At 46.9% G+C, this 27,936-nt stretch overlaps 1 protein-coding gene across 1 annotated transcript; it reads left to right on the top strand.

The window, feature by feature from the left end:
- Nucleotides 1-5,431: 5,431 nt before the first annotated feature.
- Nucleotides 5,432-27,936, top strand: TNFRSF13B (TNF receptor superfamily member 13B; the record flags this gene model as incomplete). Its single annotated transcript, XM_080924069.1, has 5 exons — nt 5,432-5,509; nt 20,854-20,983; nt 23,297-23,527; nt 27,160-27,330; nt 27,695-27,936. The coding sequence occupies 5 exons, from the start codon at nt 5,432-5,434 to the stop codon at nt 27,934-27,936; spliced, it is 852 nt and encodes a 283-aa protein (XP_080780195.1).

Raw genomic sequence — 27,936 nt, forward strand, 5'->3', positions numbered from 1 at the left:
GTCATCATTCATACTTACTATATAGTTTGAGAGTAATGCTTCAAGCACACGGACCTTTGAGGGTGGGGCAGCACTCACAGCACAACAAAGCACAGCACAGCCTTTCCTTCTCCATTAGGTAAAAGCCCGAGTCTAGTGACTTTCCCAGGCTTCCATGTGGGTCAGTGGAGGTTTCTTCCACTAAGAAATGGCAGAGAAGTCATCCAGGCAATCCTCACCCCTCGTCCTCCTTACTTCAGTCCTAAGAGGCAGGATGGTCACCCTCACAAGGAGATGCTGTGACTCACCCCACTCATAGGGGGACACCATGGCTCACCTACTCACAGGGGCACACCGTGGTTCACCTACTCACAGGGGGACACCGTGGTTCACCCACTCACAGGGGGACACCATGGCTCACACACTCACAGGGGGACACCGTGGTTCACCCACTCACAGGGGGACACCGTGATTCACCCACTCACAGGGGGACACCGTGGCTCACCCACTCACATGGGGACACCGTGGCTCACCCACTCACAGGGGGACACCGTGACTCACCCACTCACAGGGGGACACCGTGGCTCACCCACTCACAGGGGCACACCGTGGTTCACCCACTCACAGGGGGACACCGTGACTCACCCACTCACAGGGGGACACCGTGGCTCACCCACTCACAGGGGGACACCGTGGCTCACCCACTCACATGGGGACACCGTGGCTCACCTACTCACAGGGGCACACCGTGGCTCACCCACTCACATGGGGACACCGTGGCTCACACACTCACAGGGGGACACCAAAGCTTAGGTAAGTCATGTGGTTTGCCCAATTATCTGAAATCACAAGTAGCAGAAAGAGACATGAAGACTGGTCTTTGTGAAGGGCCTCAGGATGTGACAGGGTAGAAGGTGCAAGGGCTGTAGAAAGTAGTCAAATGATGTGGCTGTCATCCCTCGAGCCAAATATACACCTCCTCTCAGGAGGCACCTTAATCTCAGCTCTGCGCTAAACTCAGATCTGCTAACATTTTCACTATAATTCATATTTTAGAGAAAAAAAAACTGCTCATGCCAACCCTACTTGTAAGTCCCAAACAGCAAATACTCCAAAAATCCATGAAAAGAATGATGATCAAAAGGACCGTGGATGTTCACAGAATGGAACACTAGCAAGAAAAATGAACAGATGTCTCAGGTGTGCCGGCTAGTTTTATGTCACATCGATTCAAGCAGGAGTCACTGGAGGGGAGGGAGACTCAACTGACAAAATGCCTCCATAAGTTCTGGTAATAGGCAAGCCTATAGGGTATTAATTGATGATTGATGGGGGGGTGGAGGGACTCTATCCATTGTGGGTGGTGCCATCCCTGGGCTGGTGGTCCTGGGTTCTATAAGAAAGCAACTGAACAGGACCTGGGAAGCAAGTCAGTAAGCAGTACCTCTACATTAGGTCCTGTCTCCAGGTTCCTGCCCTGCCTGAGTTCCTGCCCTCACGGCCTTTGATGATGATCTGTTCTATGGAACTGTGAGTAAAATAAACCTTTTGCTCCTCAGTTTGCCTTTTCTCATGGTATTTAATCACAGCAATACTAACCCTAACTGAGACAAGTTGGTACCCAGAATAGGGCATTGCTGTTACTGACCTGACCATGTTATTTTGGGGAAGATTGTGGAAGGATTTTGGAACTTTAGGCTAGAAGATCGATTGAGTGTTCAAAGCTTGATGAGTTTGGAAAATTAGAAGGTTGGGGCCTGGCTTGTGAAGTTTCAGAGGGAAGCAAAGATTCTACTGTGCCGTCTGTGTGAAGGATCTGTGGTATCTGGTCAGCTGGGGCTGAGGAATCCGCTGTGATTGACAAGAAACCGGGAACACTAAAGTGAAACTGTTGCTTTTCTGGGACAATGGATGCGGCTCAGCTGGAGCAGAGAAATTAGTGGTGATTGAGAAGAAACCAGTATCACTGAGATGAAATCTTCTGAGAAGTGTTTCCTCAGGGTCAGCCCACAGAAGACATGTTCCAGAAGCGTACCTTGTGCTGGTGCCTGAACTAGTCTATGAGTCGCCGGTGTTGGTGCTGGTTTTGAAGGCAAGAAGGGTCACAGAGAACAGCTGAGACTGTGTGAAAGAGTTGGGGTCCCTGAAGGGAACCCAGAGGAAGCTACTGAGAAAACACATTCCAGCTGCAGCAAGAGAGCCCGGCATTTAGGAGATGTTAGTGCCGTAGCAGCAAGAGAGTCCTGCATTTAGGAGATGCTAGTGCCGTAGGATGACCACCTAGCACAGCAGCGGCAGTGGAGAGGAGGCAGCCAGAGCCTGGAAGACAAGCTGTGTGGGCTGCCGAGGGCAGAGCTTCAGACTGACCCAAATCCCTTGGAGTAACCCAGAAGTTCCTGAGTAAATCCCAGATATTGGACACTGAGTTACTGGAATTTGGTTTTGCTTTGTCACGTTGTGACTGTGCCCTGATTCTTCCTTCTTGAAGTAAGGAAGTATTTAATTTTTTAAAAATTTTTTATAGGAACCCACAGTTGAAAGACTAAACTTTGAAAGATGTTTTGGAGTTTTACAAAGACTTTGGATTTTAAGAGAAAGTTTGGATTTTTTTTTTTTAAAGAGACTTTGAACTTTTAAGTGTTTGAATTTTTAAAGACCACGGGACTTTGAAAATTTGGAATAATTCATGAGATTTTAGAGATGAAAAGGAAAATCTGCGGCTTAACAGTGATGTGTTTGTGCCAAGTTGGCAGGGGGTGAGTTGTTACAATAGCTTGACACAAGCTAGAGTCACTGAAGAGGAGGGAGCCTCAGTTGAGAAAATGCCTTCATAAGATCTGACTATTGGCAGCCCCTAGGGCGTTCTCTTAATTAGTAATTGATGTCAGGAAAATGTGAGTGGGGCCACTCCTGGCCTCATGGTCCTGGGTTCTATAAGAAAGCAGACTGAGCAAGCTACAAGGAGCAAGCCAGTAAGCAGCACCCTTCCATGGTCTCTGCAGCAGCTCCTACCTCACAGGTCCCTGCCCTGCTTGAGTTCCTGACCTTGGTGCTTTTAATGATGACCTGTCATACGAAACTGTGAAAGAAATAGACCCCTTTCTCCCCAACTTGCTTTTGGTCATGGTGTTTCATCACAGCAGTAGTAACCCTAGCTACTGCAGATGGGGGCTCTGATCTGACCATCAGAGAGGGAGATGCTGGAGCCAAGGCTTTGTGGTACCGAGCACAGGAAGCCTGTGTTGCTTAGGCAGGGAAGTGGGGTAAAGGCTCTGGGAGTTCCCAGGGATGCCCCTGGCCCATCCCAGGGATGTGTGGTGGAGCAGACATGGTAAGGTAGGAGAGGAGAACTGGCTATGGATCCAGGGCACTCTTGGTTTGTGTGTTTTTGCCTAGCTCATCTATGAGTCACAGGCTATGCAGAGAGGGCTCTGTGAGCCACTCCCCACCCCCACCCCGCCTTCCCTTTGGACCTGGTCCTTTCTCTTCACGAAGGATCTGGGTCATTGCTTCTCCTTCCGTGAATTGGTCACCTCTACTAGGAACCAGAACATGGGGTTTTGTTCACTTGCTTTTAATTTCCATTCACTTAGTGATTCAAAAACTACTGGATGGGTGTCTGGAGTGTGCTGGGTCTTTTCCTGGAGTCTGAGGTCAAGTCAGACATTCTGGTATAGTCAAGTAGCCCAGAGGATAGAAGTTTCATGGCCTCAACTTTTCTGTCTGTAAAATAGGTGGTTTCCTGAAGAGCCATCACTTGGAAGTCCCTTCTCTTCTAGAGCCCTGGTGACAATGGAAGATGCAGCTTTCTCAAGCTTGTATGCACAACAGAGGACTTCAACTGGTAAGACAAGGGACCAATGGGCAGAGAAATGGATTCTCTCCCATCTTATGGTCTCAGAGTTTCTAGAGTCTCAATGAGGGGGCTGACTTCAACCTAAATGATGCCCCAGAACTCATGTGTAGTGGAAGGGGAGAACCGATTCCTCCAATGCATGCTCTGAGTCTTCCATGATCCAGCAGCTTCCTTTAGCACCACAGGCCAAGCACAGGCTTTTAAAACTGACCCTTTGCAGGACACTTATCTACAGGGCAGCAGAGACGAGAGGTCTTCCTCACAGACACACGCTACAGATGTAGAAACAGTGGCAGGTTTCGAAAGCCACCAGCCTACGGGGGTGACATTCGTTTTTGGCCAAGGATCACCAACTTAGTTGTCAACAGAAAGGTCGTCCTTGCTGTGCTGTGTCTGAGGTTGACAAGCCAGTGTCGTGCAAACAAGGGCGGGGATGGGAGGAACGTCCAAAGCATAGCCCATGGAGGGGAGTGCTTACAAAGGGGCTGTTACCTCCCATGAAGATGCCTGGTTGGTTGGTTTCTTTTCTCATCATTGTGGAAGTACCAGGCAGAAGCAACTTGGAGGAGATGGTGGGATTTATTTAACTGGTGTTTTCCCAGAGCTCCTGGTCCTGGCTCTGCTGTTTCAGAACCTGGGGTGGGGTAGGCAGAGTGAGGCGCAGAGACAGAGAAGGCCATGCTCCCACAGGCCCATCTTCCTGCCACAGGCCCCGTCTCCTACAGACTCCACCACCTCCCAACAGCTCCTCAGGCCATAGACCAAGCTTTCTGCATTTGGAACTTTAGGGGACATTGCGATAAACTACAGTATAGATCAAAGAAGAAATGGAAGATTAAAAACAATAAAAAAAACCCTACTGGTTCTCAATATTCCCAAGGCTGCCACCCTTTAATACGGTTCCTCATGTGGTGACCCTGAACCATAAAATTATTTTTGTTACTACTTCATAACTGTGGCTTTGAATACTTTTATGAATCATAATGTAAATATCTGACATGCGGGATATCTGATTATGTGACTCCCATGAAAGGGTCATTTGTCCCCTGCCGGAAAAGGCGGGGATTGCAATCCACAGGTTGCGAACCAGTGCTCTAGACAGACAAAAATGGAGAAATGGCAGGCTTGGGGGATGGTAGTGGCATTCAGCAGGAAGGCAGACAGAGATGTGCACAGCAGAGAGGATTCTGAGCCGGCGCAGATCAGTTGTGACCGACTGTCCTCTCCTCTCCACTTTGCTCTTCGTTTTAAAATTTTCACAATACTATTAAGTTAAAAAAAAAAGCACCCAGCCCCTTCCATAAGAAGCCGGGGACACCTATTATAAAGATGCTACTGTCTGCTTCATCAAACGGAGTTTGGTAGTGTCTAGCGCCTTTAAGAAACAGTCGTCGATACCTCGGGTATAAATTGCTGTTGTGACAAGGGATCAGCTACAATTCCAAAAATGTCCCTTTCTGGACATTTCTTTATCCCAGAACCTACCCAGAGGATATTGTCAAGTAGTGTGCCTCAATACGGGCACTAGAGGGGAGGCAAGTCAGAGCTGGCTGCTGCCAAGGGTCTGTGGGTGGAAACACCACATGTGCACAAGCGATGCCGGACAGCAATGACCAGCGTCATCCCCTCGATGAGATAATTCCACGGAGGCAACCCAAGGCCTTCAGTGACACAGTACAAAACCACAGACTGGGGCACTGAAGCAGAGCTGGGGCCACAGCGAGCCCCGTGGTCCCCATGAGAGCAGCTGGAGGATGACTGAGTCACATGGGAAACACCAAGTCTGAGCTGTCCCAGCCAGCATGATGTAAGCAATGGGGGCCACAAGAGTGGTCACATACCCCAGAGGGCCTGGGGTTCGCTCTCTGGAGTTGCCCTAATCCCCTGTGCATTCTAGTTGTTGGACCCCACTAGTGTAAACGAACCAGCTCTCAAGCCACGGAGGGCAGTACAATGTGTCTCCACTCCGGGTTCTAAAACGCCGGCCATGTGACTCGCAGTGAGAAGCCGGTAGTGCTCCTGGAGACAGCACAGAAAGGTCTGGTTTCAGAATGAGGTTTGGAAACTGCCAGCACTATTCTGAGAGAGCACACGTGCACTGGAGCATCAGCCTGTGCTGACTGGACATGACTAAAGGGACCCTCCCCTCTTATTCCTGGCTGCCTCCCCAGAGCAGCCAGGGTGCTGTTGGTGTCACGTTTATGCACAGAACATTAAGTACTGGCGAAGATAGCATGTGTTCTCCAGTCTAACACATCCCAGCTCCAGTTGTGGGAGGTCAAGGGTCCTTAGCAGCTCCAGAAGCTTTCTCACTCTGGCCTGAGGCCCATGCAGCACTCAGTGAAACAGCAGAGACTAACTCCAGTAAGGCCAGACGGGCAAGGAGGGGACACAACCAGGCCTCCTCCAGCTCTGAGCTTTTCCTGCTCCCATAGGCAGACCGTTCCTGGCGATGGGCTCTACCTGTCACTCCCTTGGCCCAGTTGTGGTTTTACTGGTTGTAGTTCATTAGCACTAGTTATGAAAACCTCCCATGTAGGACTGAGGTTCCTTCAAATATCACCCTTTTGTCCCATCTTGTCATATGTCACATTCCCAGGCACACAGTTTTGGGAAAAATAACACCAGTGTGTGTGTATGTGTGTGTACGTGCACATGTGTACATGTGTATATGCTTATATGTATGCATATGTATGTGTACATGTGTGTACATGTGTATATGTGTGTGTTTATCTGTGTAAATATATGCATATATGTGTATATGCATGTGTATGTGTTTGTGTACATGTATATATGTATGTGTAAATGTGTCTCTATGTGTATATGTGCATGTATGTGTACATGTATATGTATGTGTGCATATGTGTGCATGTATGTATGTGCACATGCTGTGTATGTGTTTGTATGTGTACACATATGTCTATGTCTATGTATGTATGTGCAAATGTGTCTGTATGTGAGTATGTGTATATGAGTATGTATGTGTACATGTATATCTATGTATATGTGTGCGTGTGTATGTATGTGTATATGCTTATGTATGTATACATGTGTATGTATGTATGCATATATTTGCATGTGTGTGTGTGCTTCCTACTGTCAGCATCCTGCTGTAGTGTTTTTCCTCTCAGTGGCCTGTCCCACTGAGCCCAGCCTATTGCACACCTCCACAATGCTGGCGCTGCCTTTGACCTCTTCACCCTGGCTAGGCAGCCACCATCCAGTGGATGACAGCCACACTGCTGTCAGCCTCCTGTTGTCACTAATGAGCTTCCAGTGATGGACTTTCTAGGTTTCAGGGGTCAGCACAGGGTAGAGTCCCCTAAAATGGTTCTGTAGAGCCAGAGGTTCCTTAGCTCACCTGCAGCCAGTCTCAGGACCATCCTTCAGAGAATTAGAACCTGGTGAATGACACTGGGTTGTCACAGTTTAGTTTCTTTCCTTCCTCCTTCCCTTTGTCCCTCTCTTCCTCCCTCCCTTCCTTTATTTCTTCCTTTATTCCTTCCTCTCCCTCCTTCTTTCCTTTATTTTTCCTTCGTTTCATCTCTTATTTTCTCCCTTTCTTTCTTTTTCCTTTTCTTCTTTTCGTTCTTCCTTTCTTTCTTTTTTCCTTCCTCCCTTCCTCCCACCCTTCCTCCCTTTCTTTCCCCCACCTTCCCTCCCTTCCTTCCTCCCTTCCTCCCACCCTCCCTCTCTTTCTTTCCCCCACATTTCTTCCCACCTTCCCTTCCTTCCTTCTTTCCTCCCACCATCTCTTCCTTCCTTTCTTTTTTCCCTTCCTTCCTTTCTTTCCCCCACCTTCCCTCCCTTCCTTCCTCCCTTCCTCCCACCCTCCCTCTCTTTCTTTCCCCCACATTTCTTCCCACCTTCCCTTCCTTCCTTCTTTCCTCCCACCATCTCTTCCTTCCTTTCTTTTTTCTTCCTTCCTTTCTTTCCCCAACCTTCCCTCCCTCCCTCCCTTCCTTCCTCCCACCCTCTCTATCTTTCCCACACTTTCTCTCCCTTTGTTCCCCCCTCTCTTTTCTCCCTTCTTTACTCTTTCCCTCTCTTCCTCCTTTCTTCTGTGTTGGATACTGATACGCCATATCTCCTATCCCCAGCTCTCTCTCCCCCAACCCATACTCTCCACTCTGTAGCCCAGGCTGGCCTGGAGCTCATGATCCCTCTTCTTTAGGCTCCTGAGCACTGGGATTAAGGGTTTGAACCAGGACCCTACCCATGCTTGACGGCCGAGCTGCTCTGTGGTTATGGAGCTGTTCTGAGCTTCATGGTATATGACCGTGAACTATAGTCACCGTGATGTACAACAGACCCACAGAACTACCCAGCTGAAGCCGGGACCTGCTGACCAATTTGTTCCCCCCTCCCTTCCACAGCCACTGAAGACATGCAGACTGAGTCCGTATCTGGGTTACTGTGAACAGAACTACAATGAACTTGGGAGGGCAGTTGTGGGACTTTCTTATCCCTGCAGGATTCTGAAGACCTGGGAGTATATAGAAATGAAGCACAGAGTCGTGTCTGCTTACTGGAGGAGTCACTGTGTGCTGAGAACTTGCTGTAAGAATGGGCCTGTGGTGGTCAGGTGGTGTGGAGCACACCTGAACGCCCAACACTCTGGAGTCTGAGACAGGAGGGTCTTGAGTTCAAGCCAGCCTTGGACAACTTAGTGACACCTGTATTGAAAGAACTAAAAGCCAGATGAAGGACAATCGAGTGACTGTGTGAACTCATGTCATCCTCACAATGATTCACAGACCCACTTTCCAGATGAGGGCATGAAGGTATACAAGTCACGTTATACATAAGTCCTTACCAAGGCATCGGACCCTGAAGTAAAATCCAGATCTTCAGGGACTGCACAGAAAGCCGGTACCCAATGTCCTGGGGGGCAGTCACAGATGGCTTCCTGGGAGAGGTGACATTTCAATGGGACAGCAAGGACTGACCAGGCAGCAACACAGGAGGTGATGGTCCAAGAGGAGGGAAGACTATGGAAGGAGGACAAGAGTTGTTTGGGCATCCTAGCCTGGAGAGTGTGCAGTGGACAGGAACCAGACCCAGGAGCTGGATGAGGAAAGATCTAGAAGTGTCCATGCCCTGTCATAACACAGCCAGCCTAAGCCCCCACTGCTAGCCCAACAGGGACAGGTCGCTCACCTGTACTCCCTGGACTAAGGCGCAGGCGCAGGCCAGCAGGGTGGCTTATTTACATCCCCAGGTCGAAGGGGAAAACCCAGGAAGTGTGGCCTAGGCCTAACAAAATCTCAGGCTAATAATAAACGCCCTGAGTAATGAGTGGCGTGGGCCAGAGCCGGCGAAAGGCTGGAGCCGTTGGCGCAGGAGCGTGGTGAGTAGCCAGCCGTGGTGGGTGAGGGCCAAGAAGGTGCTCTGGGGGCTGGGGATCTGGCAGTGCCACAACAGACACAAGCTAAGGGCACTCAGGTTTGGGACAGCCTCAGTCCTGCACACATGAGAGGCCTCCGGGGGGTCAGGCCTTGCCTGCCGGGGTCAGCGGAGTCAGCCAAATAGGCAGAAACCTTCTTTTTCTATCCGTGTGATCCAGATTTTCTCCCTTGTGCCTCTGGATTATTTTGAAGGGACTCAGGTAGATTTTAGATGCCCCAGGATTCAGCATTCAGAGCTCTGCCCTCACTTACCTGCGTGGGTTTCTAAGAACACGCAGTACCATTGCAAAGCGCCTGCGAGCACAGGTGTTGAGCAAGAAGCGCAGATGGTGTGTGTCCTCAGTGGACAGATTCAGATCAGTCCTTCATGGCCCACAGGAGACAATGGGTCCTGTGTTTCAATCTCTACCTGTCCCCATCTGCCTTCTTATTTTTCTTGCTGATCCTTGTTTATAAATCGGGGCCGTTTATCCTATAGAGTTACTGGGGTAGTTTAAAGAGTTTCCTCCAAGAGATTCCTCATCAGGACCCACTGCGCACAGCGGCTCCACCTAGTCCCATACCCAGTTGGGCTCAGGCAGGCCTTAGTGAGGATTTTCATCTCTGTCCACCAAGGATGCAAATACGTTTCACAGAAAAGCGTGTGAGGCTGTGATCAGGAGCCACCATGACCCAAAAGGAAACGTCAAAGGCTCTGGGACCAAGAATTAGGATTCAGGCAGAATGTGCTGGAATCCATAGCAGCTTCCTGGTGCTGAGTTCAAGGTACTGTTTGCTCCTAGTTTGTACACTGGCCCTTGGCCTCGGATAAATCTCTTCTACAAAACGAACCTCAAAACCACAAACCTGCTTTCAACCCTTCAGACCCTCTTGAAGAGTCACAGGCAAAAGGTTCTGAGGAGTTAAACAAACAAACAAAAACAACAAAAGAATCCTCCAACTTATTTTTAATACTTCAGATAATTTAAAATAATTATTTTAATATTTATTATACTCGTACTATCATGAGATAGGTGTATATTCTTTCTGTTCATAGTTTCTCGTTAACAGTGAAAGATAAAGCAGTTACATGTGAAATTAAAAATGGAAAGCCACTGGCCAGATGTAGTGGTACATACCTTTAATTCTAGCACTTAGGGAGGCAGAGGCAAGCAGATCTCTGTGAGCTGAGGCCAGCTTGGTCTATATAGCGAGTTTTAGTATAGCCAGGACTACATAGTGAGACCCTGCCTCAAAAAAAAAAAAAAAAAACATCATGATGATGAGGACAAGCCATTAAAATGAAAGTAACCACCTTAATATACTTCACACAACAATTTTGTTTTACTCAAATAGAAAAATGCCTTATATAAAAAAGAAAAAAAAGCCACAAGTATTTGGACTAGTAGGAAAAACTTGTAGCTTGGGCCTTGTGTTCTCCGAACTGAGTGTTTCGTTCTATGGCAGTGCAGGACCGCCTGCTCGCACGGGCACCTGACTGGTATTGAAAGCCGGGTCTTTCCTTCCTCTTTCAAAGTACTCACAATAGCAGCCAAACATGTCCTGGGTTCAGCTTTTATTTTTTGTTTGTTTGTTTTGGTTTTTCAAAAAGACAAGGTATCTCTGTGTAGCCTTGGCTGTTCTGTAACTCTCTGTAGACCAGGCTGGCCTTGAACTTGAGATCCTCTTGCTTCAGCCTTCCAAGTGTTGGGATGACCACCCCCCGTGGGCTACCACCCCCCGACCCCCCAACCTGTGTCTAGTTTTTTAAAGGTACAAGAATTCAAAGTTGCTGTCCTCAACACCTCGACTAAAGGGTGAGGAACTCCATCAGTTTGGGGCTAAAGGGTGGGGAACCCATCAGTTTGGGGCGTGGAAGAGAAAGACTGGCTGATGCGCCCCTGCTTTGCGCGCGGTAAAGAGTGACCTTCCGGTTCTGTTAAGGTGCCTGCAGAACCACCTTCAGATACGCCAGGTCTTTCTGTGTCGTGCAAGCTGCTGTCTTGACTTTTTAAATGGGGGTTCAAATTAATCGGCCTCGTCAGTCTTCCATAGCACCTCTAGAAACTGGAGGTCCCTCTGACTCTTGGGTGTCAGGGTTCGAGGGAGTCTCTGTTGATCTGAACCCAGGGCCCAGGCCTAGGTTACAAGAGGAATTTCTCCTTCCCTGCTGTCTGATCACCAACGGGAGCTGTCTCCTCAGTTGCTGTCAACCTCCAGGGTCTCCTGCCCATCCTAGGGGCTGGGCAGTGATTCTGGACGTTACGTGGATCTATCTGCCAGGTGAGGAAGAAGAGTGGACACAGCTTCTTCCAGTCTGTGGCTCTGGCCAACTGGTCCGCCCACCTCACTCGCTCCGCAGGGATGGCAGTATCTCATCTCATAAAGGAGTTTCCGTTTTCAGTGTAATCGCAATTGTGTAGCGATCACCACAACCCGACTTTAGGAGTTTCCAATATCCCCTAAGAAACCTTATTAATCTTTCTTTCTCCCACCTCTAGCCTCAGACTACAGCGTATGGATCTCCCATCTCTAGAGGCTTTTTAAAAACAAAATATTTTTGTATCAGCAGCATCGCTCTCGGTGTGCGCTGTGATTCCGTGTTCCCCATTGCTTCACATGTTTCCACAGGTCACCCATGTTGTGGCAGGACCAGTACTGTATGTTCATAGCTAAGTAATATCACATGTTAGGGGTAGACTGTATTTTTTATCCATTCGTCCCATGACCGACATTTGGGTGGTTTGCCACTCTCTGAGGACTGAGAACAGTGCTTTTGTGAGAGTGGGTTTATATTTTGGGGAGTATGTTTTCATCCTTTGGTCTAGACAGCCACCTAGGCATGAAATTGCTGGCTCCCATGGTGACTTGGTTGAATTTTTAAATAATTGCCAAGCCACTTGACAAAGTGGTCATGGCATTGCCAAATCCCATCTGACGCACAGGGTTCTCACTGTCTGTCCCTGTCCCCTATCTAAGCACTGTAGCAGTCCTAGCAGGCAATGTGGCCTCTTGCTGGTTTGTGTTTGCCTTTGCCCAGTGCTGAGCTGGGCACCAGTCCTTCTGCCTGTTGTTCATTCGTGCATATTTAGGGGGAAATGTCTATTCAACTCTTTAGCCCCATTTTTAGTTTTAAAGGCTTTTAAATCCTTGATCATTTGATTTTGTTTGTTTGTGTGCTTATTGTGTTTTTGAAACAGAGTTTCTCTGTGTAACAGTTCTGCCTGTTTTGGAACTCCCTTTGTAGACCAGGCTGACCTCGAACTCACAGAGTTTCACCTGCCTCTGCGTCTGAGCACTGGGATTAGAGGGATAGGTGAGTTATTGTTTTTAATGGTAGCCTGTAGGGACTTAACCCAATTCTTTTGCACATGTCTATCCAGCATTCCCTTTAACACTGATATCACATCTTAAATGTATAGCATCCTGATTTAAGCGGTATCGGCTATCCATTAAAAAGTCTGGGTTTTGCCCCCACTGAATGCTCACGGTACGCCTGTGACGACACCATCTGCTCATACAGGCAAAGGCTTGCATTCCTTATCCCTGGTAGGACCCAGGTCTGTGCTGGCTCCACACTGCAGTGGCTCTGCCTGTCTCAGAACTAGGAAGTGTTCCCTGCAATTAGTTCAATTTGAACTTTTAGAATAGCCTTTCCTATTTATGCTTTTTTTTCTTTTCTATTTTAAGATTTATTTTACACGAGTACACTGTAGCTGTCTTCAGACACACCAGAAGAAGACATCAGATCACATCGTAGATGGTTGTGAGCCACCATGTAGTGGCTGGGATTTGAACTGAGGACCTCTGGAAGAGCAGTCAATGCTCTTAACTGCTGAGCCATCTCTTCAGACCCTCTATTTATGTTTTTAAAAAGTCATTAAGATTCTGTTATAAGTTGTATGATTGGCAGATTGCTTTGGGTCATATTGACTTGTTAAGTTGTCTATCCTATAAACACGGACACAGTGTATCTTTTCATTTATTTAGGTGATTTCTTTCCACAATATTCTATACATTTTTTGTTTGTTTTTGTTTTGTTTTGGCATGCACTTCTTTTACCTCATTGGCTAACTTTACTATTTTATTTCTTTTTATGTCACTATAAGTTGAATTGTTCCTTAATTTTCTTAAGGATTTTTCTTTGTTTCAATGACTTTTGATTGCTAATATTTTTACCCTGTAACTATGTTTTTATGATCTCTAATAGTTTTGTGGTCCTTTTTAGTATAAGCTCATGTCATCTGCGGACAGATGTGGACTTAGCATTCTTCATTCCAGTTTAGATCCATCCATCCATCTATCTATCGATCTATCTATCTATCTATCTATCTATCTATCTATATCTATATCTATCTATATATCCATCCATCTATATATATCTACCTACCTAGCTAGCTACCCGTGTATCTATTTATCATCTATCTATGTATCTACCTATGTATCTATGTATCTCTACCTATCTATCTATCTATCTATCTATCTACCTACCTACCTACATGTGTATCTATTTATCATCTATCTATGTATCTATGTATCTATCACTATGATCACTATCATTATCATTTTACCGACTAGTGACAGGGTTGGGCCAGACCTTTACTCTGATTTCATGTGTATGAAGCAACCATTTCACAGATACTTGTTCACAAGGATGCAAAAACACAGTTTGTCAGAGGATTGGATGAGGCATTGACGAGAGGCCATTTGCCCCAAAAGGAAATGCCATAGGACCTGGGACTGGGAGTCAAGAATCATCCAGAAGTTTTGTGTTGGTTTATTTTACCATGAAAAGGTGTTAAATTTTGTCAAATGGCTTCCGTATCCGTTGGCATAACTATGTGGTTTCCTTCTTAATTCTTTTAATGTTGTACACAGGAGCAATGGCTCTCTGTAGAACTGAAGCAGCCTAGGAACCATCCTCCTTTGGTCATGGCGGATAACATTATGCAAAGTTCATATGCTGACATTTTGTTGAGGAGCTTGTCCCTGCATTCATAAATCATGTTGGTCTGTGATTTTATTTCTCTTAATGTCTCTTTGGGGCTTTGACATAAGATGTATTTTGTCTGACAGTAGCTGGAAATTTGCATCTGCTCTCTGCACCCGATTTGCATTTTTCTCTTTGTTTTTGCTTTTCAAGACAGGGTTTCTCTGCATAACCCTGGATGTCCTGGAACTCACTCTGTAGCCCAGGCTGTCCTTGAACTCACAAAGATCTGCTGTGTCTGCCTCCTGGGATTAAAGGCGTGGTCCACCATGGCCTAGCAATGCATGAAATATCTTGCTCCTTAATCTTATTTTTAAATCTTCCGTGTCCTTTGATCTGTGTTGGGGTTGAGGCATGGCTAAGAGGTGGAAACTGTCTAGCAGGCCTGGGCTCCACCTGTAACACCACAAACAAAAACAAATCTTCTATAAATAGCATAGAGATGAATCTTGTGGTTTTGTATATCTATCTGCCCACTTCTTCCTTTAAACAGAGACTTCAGATCACTTATATTTAATATTTTGTGATAAAGATTTATTTCTGCTGTTTATATCGTGCTTCCATTTTATATATTTTGTGCACTAATGCGTGTATGTGTTGGGCTTGGGGGCCACAGTGAGCGAGTGGAGATCAGAAGACAACTCGATTTTCTCCTTTTACTGAATTGGTTCAGGCTACTGAAGTCAGGTTGGCAGGATGGGCAGTGGGCACCTGAACAGAATGAGGCAGGTCACTGCCTCCTCCCTCTTTTCTGCAGATTCTTAGTGATTATCTTAAAACTTGCAATTAACAACTTGATCTTATAATATCTTAATTTGAATATCTACTTAGTTTCATTAATTTGCAAACACACAGTTTGTAAAAATCTTTGCCCCTTTACTTTTATGTTGTTTATGAAAACACCCTTCCATGTTTTCTCTTTAACCATGAATGATGATTAATGTAGGATTTTTGATAATTGTTTCATATAGTGTTTATTAAATTATGTGGTGAAATAGGAGTTTCTACTCATAACAAGTATACAATAGTTCAAGTCTATCTTGGCTGGCCTGGTGGTGGAAGCTCATGATCTCAGGGACCCAAGAGGCTGAGGCAGGAAGATCACAAGTGCAAGATGCTGGAAAGGGGGTTCAAGGACAACCTTGGCCAATTTAACAAGTACTTGTCTCAAAATATAACAAAGCAAACAGCACTCACTGGAAGAGTGCTTAGCTGACTTGTTCAGTACCCAGTATCACATGCACCCAAGTGCATGCACAAGGGCATATACACACACACACACATACAGATATGTACACACACATACATACATATACACATACATATATACACACATATACACAGGCACATACCCACATATACATATATATACACACACACACACACATACACACAGATGTACACACATATATATATAACACTTATACACACACACATATATACATATATACATACACATACACACATATGCACACATTAATTGACTGATTGATTAACTACCCACATATGGTGGGTGATGCATGTCTTTAATCCCAGTACTCCTGAGGTAGAGACCTTGAGTTTGAGGTCAATCTTGCCTACATAGAGAGTTCCAGGCCAGCTAGACCTACATAAAGATAACTTGTCTCAAAAAGTAAAATAAAACAGAGGCCTACAGCTTTGCAGTTAAGAACACTAGCTGCCCTTCCAGAAGACCTGGGTTGGATTTCCAGAACTCAACAGCCTTTGGTAACTACAGTTCCAGGGGCTCCGCAGACACCAAGCATGTCATGGTATATAGACATACATGTAGGCAAAATGCTATATACATAAAAAGAAAACAAAATAAAACCTAACGTTTTCCTGTGAAGGGACCTTTATTAGTGTTTGTTTTCCTTTCTGGGCTCTGTCTAGTGACTTCCATTTCCACACAAAGGACTCTTGGTAGCCTTTGGTACCAGCATTGTGCTCCTTCATTCTTTTCTTTCGGAAATGTCTTCATTTCTCCTTCATTATTGACAGGCAGCTTTGCCCAGGACATAACTTGTGGCTGACGGGTTTCTCCCAAACCTTTAGATCTGTCTTCTCATTTTATCTCTCTTCATTAACTTTCCAGAAGGTTCTCCTTGTACATAACAAGTTTTCTCCTCCTCCTCTTTATAATGACTGTGTGCGTGCGTGCGTGCGTGCGTGCGTGCGTGCGTGCGTGCGTGCGTGCTGTGTGTGTGTGTGTGTGTGTGTGTGTGTGTGTGTTGAGGGAACCATGTGTCATAGCAGACATGTGGAGGTCAGAGGACAATTTGGCGGGTTCAGATCTCTTCTTTAACCTCTGTGGGGACCCACCAGGGCCTTGCCTACTGGTCCACCTACCCCGCCCACGAACTGCTTTTGTCTTGCTACTTTAACAATTTTCTTTACCCTCAGGTTCTATAATTTGACTGTAATGTATTATGGCACAAGTTTGAGGATGTTTTTCTTCCTTTCTCCCTCCTTCACTATGTCATCTCCTTTCTCTTCCCTCCTCTCCCCGCCCCCTTCCTGCCTTTCCCTGCTTTCTCTCTCTTTACACTAGAGATCGATCCTGGGATCTCAGAGATAGTAAGCAAACACTCTAGCACTGAGCTGTATTTCTGCCTTTTAAATGTTTCTTATTTTATTTTATTTTATTTACTACTTTCAGTTTTGAGGTAGTCTTGCTAATTTGGATCACCTGCCCCAGGCTCCCAAATAGCTGGAATCACAGGCATGAGGTACCAGGCCTGGCATATTTGAGATTTTCCTGCTTGGGACTTGTTGAGTTTCTCATGTGTGTATTCCTATCTTTCTTCAGCTCTAGAAAGCTTTGGGTCTTTGTTTCTTTTTAAAAATTTTAAATCAATGCCTGACAGTTGTACATATTTATGGGTGTGGTGACTTTTCAACATGGGTCTACATCAGGTGATAATGAAACCAGAGCAATCAGCTTATCCACTATCTGCTCCTTGGTGTGTGTGTGTGTGTGTGTGTGTGTGTGTGTGTGTGTGTGTGTGTGTATGTGTGTGTGTGTGTGTGTGTGTGTGTGTGTGTGTGTGTATGTGTGTTGAGACCTAACAACACCTCTTCCAGCGATTTTAAGATAGAGTACTGTTAACTGTAGCTTCCTTGCTCCAGTTGTGGCTTTCTGATGAGCCATGGCTATCGAAACATGATATCTTCTTCAATGCCTGTGAGCAATTTCTGTGTCTTCTTTTGAGAATTGTGGGCTAGAACCGTTTGCATACTTTTAATAAGAATGAGGGGTTTTATTGTTATGTTCTTTTGCTTTTTGTTCATTGTTTTGCTTTGTTTTAATAGTGAGACATTTCAGTTCATAGCAGTCTGGATATTAGCTCTTACTGGCCCCTGTTGCTCTGGTTTTCTAGCCGGGGATTGGGTTGACTGCACTGATTGTGTGCAGACTCTTGGTATTTTATTCAACAATGAAACAAAAGCTCATACAGGCGACAAAGTAGCAAGACAGGGTTACAAAATGCAACAGAGATGATCAGAGGATACTGCAAAGGAGCAGTGGCCACCAAAGTAAAGAAGGTACTAAGGTCTGCTACCATTTTGGTGTTTGCTGTATGGGATTCAAGAGAAGGAGACTTTGGTATCTTAGGGAGTGGGTCCCTGTTTTGATTGATAGACCATGTCATAAAGCCATTTTTTTCTATTGCACATGCCTTTTCCCACAGTGCATCTGATTTTAGTCATATGCATGCCTGATGACGCATATACTGGTAAATAGTGAATCCTCCCTAAAAGTTCCTTGCCTGGGGACACAATTTTGTCCTACCACGTAGGCACCCCAAACCAGTTCAAGTTGAATTGGCCTTTCTAGTCTTCCCATTGGTAAATTAGGAATATGTTCGAGGGCAGGAGAGATGGCTAATTGACTAAGAACACTGACTGCACTTCCAGAGGTTCTGAGTTCAATTCCCAGCAAGCACATAGTGGCTCACAACCATCTGTAATGGGATCTGGTGTGTCTGAAGACTGACAATGTATTCACATACACACAATAAATAAATCTAAAAAAAGAAAAGAAAGGAATATGTTCAAATTAAAACAACTTTGATGGTTGTTGGGGGCAGAACAACTTACCTCCTTCAGAAAGAGGTGTAGCTCCACAAAGATGGGAATCTGAGGTTGGCAGGCGCATTGTTGGAAGAGGGGTGGGTGTGTGGCATGTACAGGGAAGGGAGCTGAGCAGCCAGGAGCTGGGCTTGCATAACTAAAAGTATAGTCTATGCTGCTAAACTGTCTCTGTGCTTGCCTGCCTCTGTGATACCAGCGCTGTGACTGGAGGTCACTTTGCTCCAGTGGGACACTGTGAGCTGGCATTGTTCTGCTCCATTCTGGCCGGGCATCCCTCTGGCTCACTGTGACCCCAGGGTTGCTTTGTTCCTGTGTGATTGGTCATGATCCTGGCTACTGTTGGGGAGCATTTTCCACAGAGGGTGCCCTCAGCATCCCCCCCCACAGTCCACCTCCCCACACAGGGTGGAGGGAATAAATTTTACAGACCTGACATGTTCTGCTTAGATGCAGGCTAAAGGGAGTCAGGGCAGATAGATTCTCCTCACTCCCAATGCCAGGAAATACCTAGTGCTGCCCCGGGAGCTCTGCCAACTTCCAGAATGCTGCCGCTGCTGTCACTGCCCTCTGCTTCTGACGACTTCCGCTGGGGTCAGATAGAAAGCACAGGTTCAGCTCAGTTTGCTCTCACTGAAGAGTAAACAAACACCTTGTAAAGTACCTCAGGAGAAGCCATGGCCATAACAAACAACACAGGGTCAGAGTGACAGCATCCTAGCAGCAAAATGGACTGCCGCATGGTAGCTCTGAGGAGATTTGGATCCTACCTGTAACATGCCAGACATGGTCTTCCAACCCATAGTGACCAGTCAGAATATTCATGTTCCTGATGGGAGGGAGCCCCAGGAAGTCACTTGGTACAGGAAGTAAGCTCAGTCTTGGTGTGGGCTTTATCCAAAACACTGTTGTAATGTTTTATGTATCAGTGAACAAGAAAGGGAAGAATTTTACACTGAGCACCTGCCTGCTGTAGGCTTGGCAATGGCCAGGTCTGCTTTTGAAATGTTGACTTTTTAGTGGGCGCCTGCTAAGTCCTGAGGACCCAGCACTGGACAGAAAGTTATGACCAGGCCTTGCCAAATGATATGGTATATCTTAGTTAGACTTTTACTGCTGTGAACAGACACCATGACCAAGGCAAGTCTTACAAAGGACAACATTTAGTTGGGGCTGGCTTACAGGTTCAGAGGTTCAGTCCATTATCATCAAAGTGGGAACATGACAGCATCCAGGCAGGCATGGTGCAGGAGGAGCTGAGAGTTCTACATCTTCATCTGAAGGCTGCTAGTGGAAAACAAGCTTCCAGTCAGCTAAGATGAGGATATTAAAGCCCATGCCCACAGTGACACATCTACTTCAACACGGCCACACCTCCTACAAGTGCCACTCCCTGGGCCACACATATACAAACTTTCACATGGTGAATTTAAACAATTATGGGAGGCAGCTATACTCATGAATGCCAAGGCCACAGCGAGGAGCAAGGGCTCTGTGTGCAGAAGACGTGCCTGGGCTTGGGGGACAGTAGGGTTCATTTGAGCTCCCTGTTCTGATATGATGAAAAGAGGAGGGTCACATGGGGCAAGGAGATTGAAGAGGTGAAGGAGCCTTGGACAGATGAGGCATAATACTAGACTGGGGCTAGAGGAATGCCCCCGTGGCTAAGCGCACTTGCTGCTTTTACAGAGGACTCAACTTTCAAGCATCAGGCAGCATACAATTACCTATAACTCCAGTTCTAGCAGACCCAACACAGACACCAGGCATACGTGTGGTATATATACATATGCATACACAAATACACATACAATTAAAACAAATAAAAGCTTTTTTTAAAAAGATACTTTATTCACTCTGAATGAAGGCCTCCACACAGACTGTCAGGTACACATCGTAGGTACCAAGGCACATGCCTACACACATGCAGACAGCACACAGACCTCAAAGGAATCTAGGTCTATAGGCAGACATAACCGGCCAAGCTGACGAAGGTGAAGGCTAAAGCCCTTCCCTCCAACCTCCAGGCCCTATTGATACAACGTCACACAAAAATGTCACTCTGTTAAGGATGATGTCACTGTCTGCTTTTGGGTTCCTCGGACATCTAGTGTTAGCCATTGTGTGCTGACTTATAACCCTCTGCTGTCTAACATCAGCCACCTCGGTTTATGCTGGCCATCTATATCCATGCCAGGTTGTCTAAACACAAATCCTGCTTGACAGCCCTCTGTTTCCCACAATCCTCCCTGGGTAATGAGGTTTAGACAGGCGCCAAGGATGAGGGAGGAATAAGCAGAGACCCTGGGGAGACCTGGCCCACATGGAGGACAATGTGGGGACAGACAAGGTGCAACAATATTAGGGAGGGGCCGCAAAAGAAACTATTTTACAAATGGGAAACTGAGGCTTAAAGTGTGAAGAAGCCACTGCTAACCTCAGCGGTGGTTGGACACCAGCTCTGCCCGCCGAGACAGAGAACATCTCAGAATGGGGCGGGATAGTGTTTGCCCATCTGCTGTCCTAATTCTCCGTCCCTCCTTCCACAGGATTGGTGGCCAGGCGTGGGTATGGCATTCTGCCCCAAAGAACAGTATTGGGACTCCGCAAGGAAAGCCTGTGTCTCTTGTGCATTGACTTGCAGCCAGAGGAGTCAGCACACTTGTACAGACTTCTGCAGTGAGTTCTGTTGTCTAAGGCCAGGGGACAGCTGAGCTGGTCCCTCACATTCCCCAGAAGTACCCCCCCCCCAGCCTTCCTGAAGCCAGGGGAAGCAATGACATATGCAAGTGGTCTCTTTCCCTCGGCCTTTCAGCTGTCTGTACGTTGACGTTGACGGATCTTTCCTGCCTGAGGTGCCTCTCCCTAATCTTCTCTCAGCTCCTTTTCAGCCTCCGGTGCCTCTCATCACTGTCCTGAAGGGCTTCTCTGACTGCAAAGCGGGAGTTAGGCCTCACCATGTGACCTTCAACACTATCTCATCCTGAAAATTTTGTTTTAAATTTATTCCTTGTTAATTCGATACATAAATACGATATTTTTACCCTCCCCCCCCCAAACAGGGCTTACAGTGTAACTCAGGTTAGCTTTGAACTTGAGTTTCTCCAGCATCCGCATCCCGAGGACTGGGGTTACAGGCATGTGCCAGCTCCTCAGCTCTCTCGTTGCACTCCCACGGCCACAGGAGAGCGCAGCACACGCCCACGCATGTCTTCACGCATGTCTTTAGAAGTTGTTAAAAACTCTGCCTTTTCATTTCCACTCCAATTTTTCACTTATCTATTTTTCAAACATCTATTATCTCTCAGTTTTAAAATGTATTTTTATGTATGCTTATGCACGTGTGTGTGTGTGTGTGTGTGTGTGTGTGTGTGTGTGTGTGTACCTATGTAAGTCAGAAGATACTCCTTCCAGCTTGTGGTCCTGGGAACCAAACTTGGGGGATTATCAGTCTTGGTAGCAAATAAATATTTTTACCCACGAAGCCATCGCTTCTGCCCTTGTACATTTTAGATACATTTAAGATTCTATTAGTCTTCTAACAGCACACTGCTAGTGGAGATTTGTCTCTACAACCTCTCTTAGCTCTGGAAACCGAGTTAGGCTTCCTAGGTTTTTAGATATTTGGCCATTCTCAGATTTCTGATGGAGTTGAAGACTAATTCGGTTTTATAGCCTACTCAAGATAATTAACTTTGAAAAAACATAGTCATTTAAAATATTTTCAAGTGGTAATAGTTGTGCACAACTTACATTTAGAGGTAAAGTTTTTTTTTTAAATAAACAAAAAGGGTGATATGTAGATTATGTTAAGGAGACACATGATTGGACAGTGGACAGGTGGGCAGAGAAAAGGAAAACAGAAGAGGAGCAGAGATTGAAGGAGAGAGCAAGATGGAGCTGGAGAAAGCAGACTTAGATCCAGGTGGACTTAATTGGTTATAGGTAGATATGAATATTTTAAGGGTTTCTGTAGGCCATTTTATCTCATATAGAAGGCCAGTTTGTACTTTGTCCAGTGGATGTAATCTTATTGTATAGAGGGTTTGTGGATGAGAATGTAATATATATATATATATACTGCATGAAAAAAAATCCATTGGTCTTAAAGCAGGAAAGCTCATGGTTTGGGGGCATGGGCATCAATCACATGGCTCTCTATCTTGGCATGTGGTGATGGTAGCTTATTGGAGGCTGAGTGGGTAGTGCCTCCCTTCCCCAGTGGACTTCCTCCGGGTCAGACTATGTCCTTGTTGCCTTTCTGGCTGTGAAGCTGTAGATGGATTAACTCAGCCAGGAGATTAGCTTCCCTTGTCACCACTAGTCACCAGCTGGGACCCTGGCGGGCACAGCTTCTGCTCAGCATCACTGCCTGTGTAGGTGCTGTGGTTCTCCCACATCACCACGGCCTTTCCCAGATCTCCCCAACTCTCCAAGGAAGGCTCTGGCATTTCCTCTTCTACTCCTTCAACTAACTTGTATGTTTCTCCTTCAGGAGATTTGAAAAGGCAGACAAAGATTTTTATATGACAACTTTATGCCGTCAACTGAACCCCACAGATGCCAGGCACGGATGTGGTGCACATGCATATATGCAGGCAAAGCACTCGTGCACATAAAATACAAGAAATAAACCCTTACAAATTTAAATAGATGTAGAAAATGACCCCATTTGGAAAGTAAGAAGTGTGGAGAGTTTATGAGTCAAAGAGGAAATAAAACAACAACACTCCCAGAAACATCTTAAACTAGGTACAGGAAGATACATATCTATCTATAGATAGGTGTAGATCAGATATAGATAGATATAGATATCAGAATGTGATATGCCAGAGGGTACGCAGAGGGCACGACCACTCTGGGATTGCCATCTTCACGCTGAACGACAGGGTTGGCTTGTTTTTGTTTCTTTGCTTTGACGTAGTTTGGGGTCAGACCCCAAGCCCCTGTGAGCCCAGAACACCCGGCAGCACTTATCTCTCTGTCCCACAGAATTCATCAGCTGCGGAAAAGAGCAAGACAAGTACTACGACCATCTCCTGGGGGCCTGTGTCAGCTGTCACTCTACCTGCACACAGCATCCTCAGCAGTGTGCACACTTCTGTGAGAAAAGACCCAGAAGCCAGGTGAACCTGCAGCCCGAGCTCAGGCGACCACAGGCCGGGGAGGTGGAAGCCAGGCCAGATAACTCAGGAAGGCAGCAGGGATCAGAGTATGATCCAGGTGAGTGACCCCAGGCCAGCCTAAGGCATCTGAAGGTCAGGATGGGTAGGAAACCAAGCATCGGGCTGCAGTAACATGTGTCTTTAGTTCAAGAGACCCAGACTCTAGGCAAATGTCTAGAAGCCAGGGAGGTCACTCCAGGGTTGAAAAAATTGTTCAGATGAAAATTTCAGAAGTCTATGGGACAGTTTGTCACATCCATGTGGTGTACACTGCCCAAATTTGTTACCTCCAACGCTTAACCATTTCTTTGTAGTGAAAATATTCAAAAATCTGTTTAAAATTCCCTGTGATATTCTGCAGTGCTGGGACTGGACCCGGATCCTCCTGGTGTTAGTTAAGGGGTTGACTGATGAGCCACACACACACTCCTTTAGCTTCTGAGATACGCAATGCAGGGTCATGGCCTAGCCAGCCTCTCAGGGCTGTCCCTTTTTACGTAACCTCTCTGAGCGTCTCACTCTATGGGATAAAACAGAGCCCAGCCCAGAACAGAGTTGGAGAGAGTGATTTCACAAGGCTTGGTGTAGGTGGTAAACTTTGTGGTACATGTAAAAATCAAACAATAAGAGGGAAATGAAAGAGAGAGAGAGAGGACGAGGGAGGGAAGGAGAAGAGAAGGAAAGAGAAGACAAGAGAAAACAAGAGAAGAGAAAACTCAGACCAACCTCCATGGTAAAAGCTCACATCTATTGGTCTGAGAGAAAGGGCCCCAAGACCCAGGGGCACAGCATTTGAATTCACAGAGCAATGCAAATCAGATGTTCTGGGGACTGGTACAGCTAAGAATAGAGAAGGAAGAGGGGAGGGTCTTGTCAGGGGCAGGGGTGAGGAAGTGAGCTGCTTTTCTCTGCGACCCGATTCTCAGGACGGCAGGATGGAAGATAGGTCAGTTGCTTTACTCTGGCCTTCCAGGAGATGAGCCGTTTCTGGGAATTCCATGGGTGGAAGATTTCTTGAGACCTTGAGCTTGTTTTTGTTGTTGGTTTTGTGTTGGAGGTAGATTTCCTTTAATCCAAGACCCTTTATATATGAGGCAAGAGGATGCCATTTCCTATCTGGCTACTTTCTGCTGGGAGTGAGGGAGACTTTGCTTTGGGGTTCTCAAGTCTGTAGTGATTCTAGAAGAAGCATTGTCTTTACTTTATCTTGGTTGGTGGACCGGGGTAAGGCCATGACACGGTCCAGGAGGAACCTCTGTAAAGAGTTATGGGTAAACTGTCCATGAGAATGATACGGAGGAAGGGGGTGGGTAAGGGGAAAAGCCAGGATAGGCGGCAACTGGGAGCCCACCCAGAAGAGGCTTGTTGCTGAATTCTCTGTGGCTGGTCTCGAACCAGTTTGGGTCTGTTGGTATGGAAGTTCCCGGAGGTGGGCCTGAAGGTGTACAGCTGTTCTGAATTGAGGATCTCTGAGAGCTGCTGAGACAGAGACTGATGTAAAGGACCCATTCCTGCCGTTCTCCTTTGTAGTCCTGAAAGAATGCCCAGAGTGGCAGGAAGAGGGGAGGGTCTGATACCCCATTTTGCTCTTACTGGTGTAGGTGTAGTCAGGGATTGGGGCTTTTCGGGGGACAAGGAGAATGGTGGAGACAGAAAAGTAAAATATAGGTCCAGTCCAGCTGTTGGACAAGCATACAGAGATGTTCGTCCCACAACCCCCGAAAACTCTGAAGACAGGAAGTGATGTTGAAAATGCTTATCTGGTGTAGTTGGGTACTTTGAGGTTTAACAAACATTGCCACATGGAAGAACGTCCCAAGGACATGGCAGTGAAAGGCTTTAGGTTGTCTAGGAGATATGGGCTTATTTTAATCAATTAGTTCATTTTGAGCTACTTAAAAGGTATTGATGTTGAGGGAACACAGGTAAGGTGTATGTGTGGGGAGTGGGTTCTAGGAGCCCACAGGCTGCAGCAGGGTTAGGTTTGATTGGGAGGGGTGATAAAGATTTGAAAGGATTTCCCTAGACTAGGGAAGATAGGTCCTTCTTCTTGTCCCCAGCAATATTGGGGACCAGAAGAAGATTCAGATGAAATGATAGCGGAGAGGCCAGTGAGGTGGTTAAGTATCAGGAGGGCTGTCTGTAAGGAAGTGGTTCAGAGTCCTGTGGGGCAAAGATGGTGAGGTTGGAGGGTGACAGGAATGGAATCTAAGCATGCATACGGGGGCCTTTCGAAGTTGGCCACTTCTGACTGATAAGGCGTCCTGGGCAGGTGTTGAGGAGCCAGTTTTAAATGTCTTGCTAAAAAATTAGGGGTACAACCCATTTAGGAATTCCCTCCTGGCTGTTTCAAGGCGGCCCCCCCCCCAGACTGGAAGTGCGGCAGGGAATGCTTGATTAGAAGACACGCCCAGAAGAGGAATGGAAAGAAAAACCCTCCACCAAGTAGAGTGGGGTCTTGGGAGTCTCAGAAAACCCAGTCTCTCCTCAAGGCTTGGCTTTAGGTTTTCAAGTCTTTGAAGAGTCTTTCCCTCCTAATTTAGGGTGAGTTGGTTAGTTTTGTTTTGAGACAGGGTTCTTGTGTGTAGACCTGGTTGTCCTAGAACTTGCTGTGTAGACGGGCACCTGCTTCTGCTTTTCAAGTACTGGGATTGAAGGTGTGTGTCAGCATGAGCAGGAGACCATGTTTGAGGCTGGCCATCGGCTCTCTTGTATTACAACTTCATGGGGGAATGTTGAGAGGCAAGGTTAAGGAGGAGAATGTCCCAGCCTCATGATTAACATACATTTTGCTCAGTAATCATACAGCTGGGGCATGTCCCAGAGCCCTGAGAGGGATAAGGCGTCTCTGCATGAGCTGTCTGTTACCTCAGACTCCAGTAGTGGATGCCGGCAGATCTCGGCTCTCCCCGAGAAGAGGGATGAATTAACACTGCCAGCCAGGGTTGTCCTCTCTAGCTACTTCACTTCTGTGTAACAGTGTTTTATGAGAACTTATATTCATTTAAAGTTTATTACTTCCACTCCCCCCACTTCACTAGCACAAAGTCTGCCTTACTGTCTGCATTGCAAGACCCATCAGATAGTTCGGGAGGAGAGCTGTTAGGAGCAGCGAACTTTGGACTGAGAGAGACAAGGTCTTAGTCGTCAAAACCCGAGCTCCGTTCAAGTCTCAAACTGTCAAGTGAACTATGGCCCCACCTACCGGGCCATTCCGGTTCATGCCTGGGTCCAGACATCCATCATCTCCCTGGTCCTGGTTTCAAAGTCTAAGCTCACCCAGGAGACCTGATGCTTGGTGGAGTCATCTTCCTGGGACCACCATCCTTGCAAACAAGTGTGCATGCATCCATCCCTGGGTTTGTCTGCCCCCAAAGCATGTGGAGAAAACAGAATGAGCCAATTACCCCAAAGCTTTAACCTTTGGGGTTTCCTCAGGACTCAGCATAGCAGTGTCTAGGGGCCAGACAAGGAATCCCATGTCCTGACCAGGGAGGCAGGCCTGGGGATGGCTGTGTGAATTGCTTGGGCCTAATGGGGTAAAAAGAAAGCCCATGGGCACTTAGTCCTGAAGTGGGGCAGGGATATGTAGCCAACAGGCCTAAATAAGGCACCTTTGGAGAAGGGGACTCTGGGGAGTAGGTACCCTCCTTGAACTCCGTGTTCTTGTCTGTCCTGAAACACTCACAGGATTGAGGCTAAACAGCGACCAGCTGACTCTCTACTGCACACTGGGGGTCTGCCTCTGCGCCATCTTCTGTTGTTTCTTGGTGGCCTTGGCCTCCTTCCTCAGGCGAAGAGGAGGGCCACTTCCCAGCCAGCCTGCCGGGCAACATGGGTCACAAGCAAACTCTACCCACCGTAAGTACTGAAAGCCAGGCTTTCTTCCCTGATAATTACCAGCAGTCCTTTTCCCACCACTACCCCTGCATCCAGGCTGGGCACTCTCTGAGCCCACCCTTGTGGCCAGAGACATATCCTGAAGCACTGTTGTGAAATCAGGTTTAAGCAGTAGGGCCAGCTTCTTGCTTCGGCTTTGGGAAGAGATCCCATGGGTGGGGGTTGGATGGTTTGGGGGCGCAGGGAGAAGTGAGCCCGGCCTTGAAAACCTGTTCAGGGGTGCTCAGAAGAGCGAGTCCTGGGGTGGCTGTAGATGTGCTGGGCTCCTGACCAGGCATCGTGGTACAGTCCTCGGTGCTCACAGCGCCCTCCTTTGTCCCTGCAGGCCCCGTGACCGTGACCGAGGCTTGCAACGAGGTGGTGGTGACACCCCAGCCTGTTGAAACGTGTAGCTTTTGCTTCCCGGAGCGCAGTTCGCCCACTCAGGAGAGCGCACCGCGCTCGCTTGGGATTCACAGGATTCACGACTTCGCGGGCACCGCCGCCCCGCAGCCCTGTGTGCGTGCATCTGTCGGCGGCCTGGGTGTCATGCGCGCGCCCACCGGGGACGTGCGTCTGGGAACTTGA

This window comes from Micromys minutus, assembly GCF_963924665.1.
Source record: "Micromys minutus genome assembly, chromosome: 10".
NCBI classification, from domain to species: Eukaryota; Metazoa; Chordata; class Mammalia; order Rodentia; family Muridae; genus Micromys; species Micromys minutus.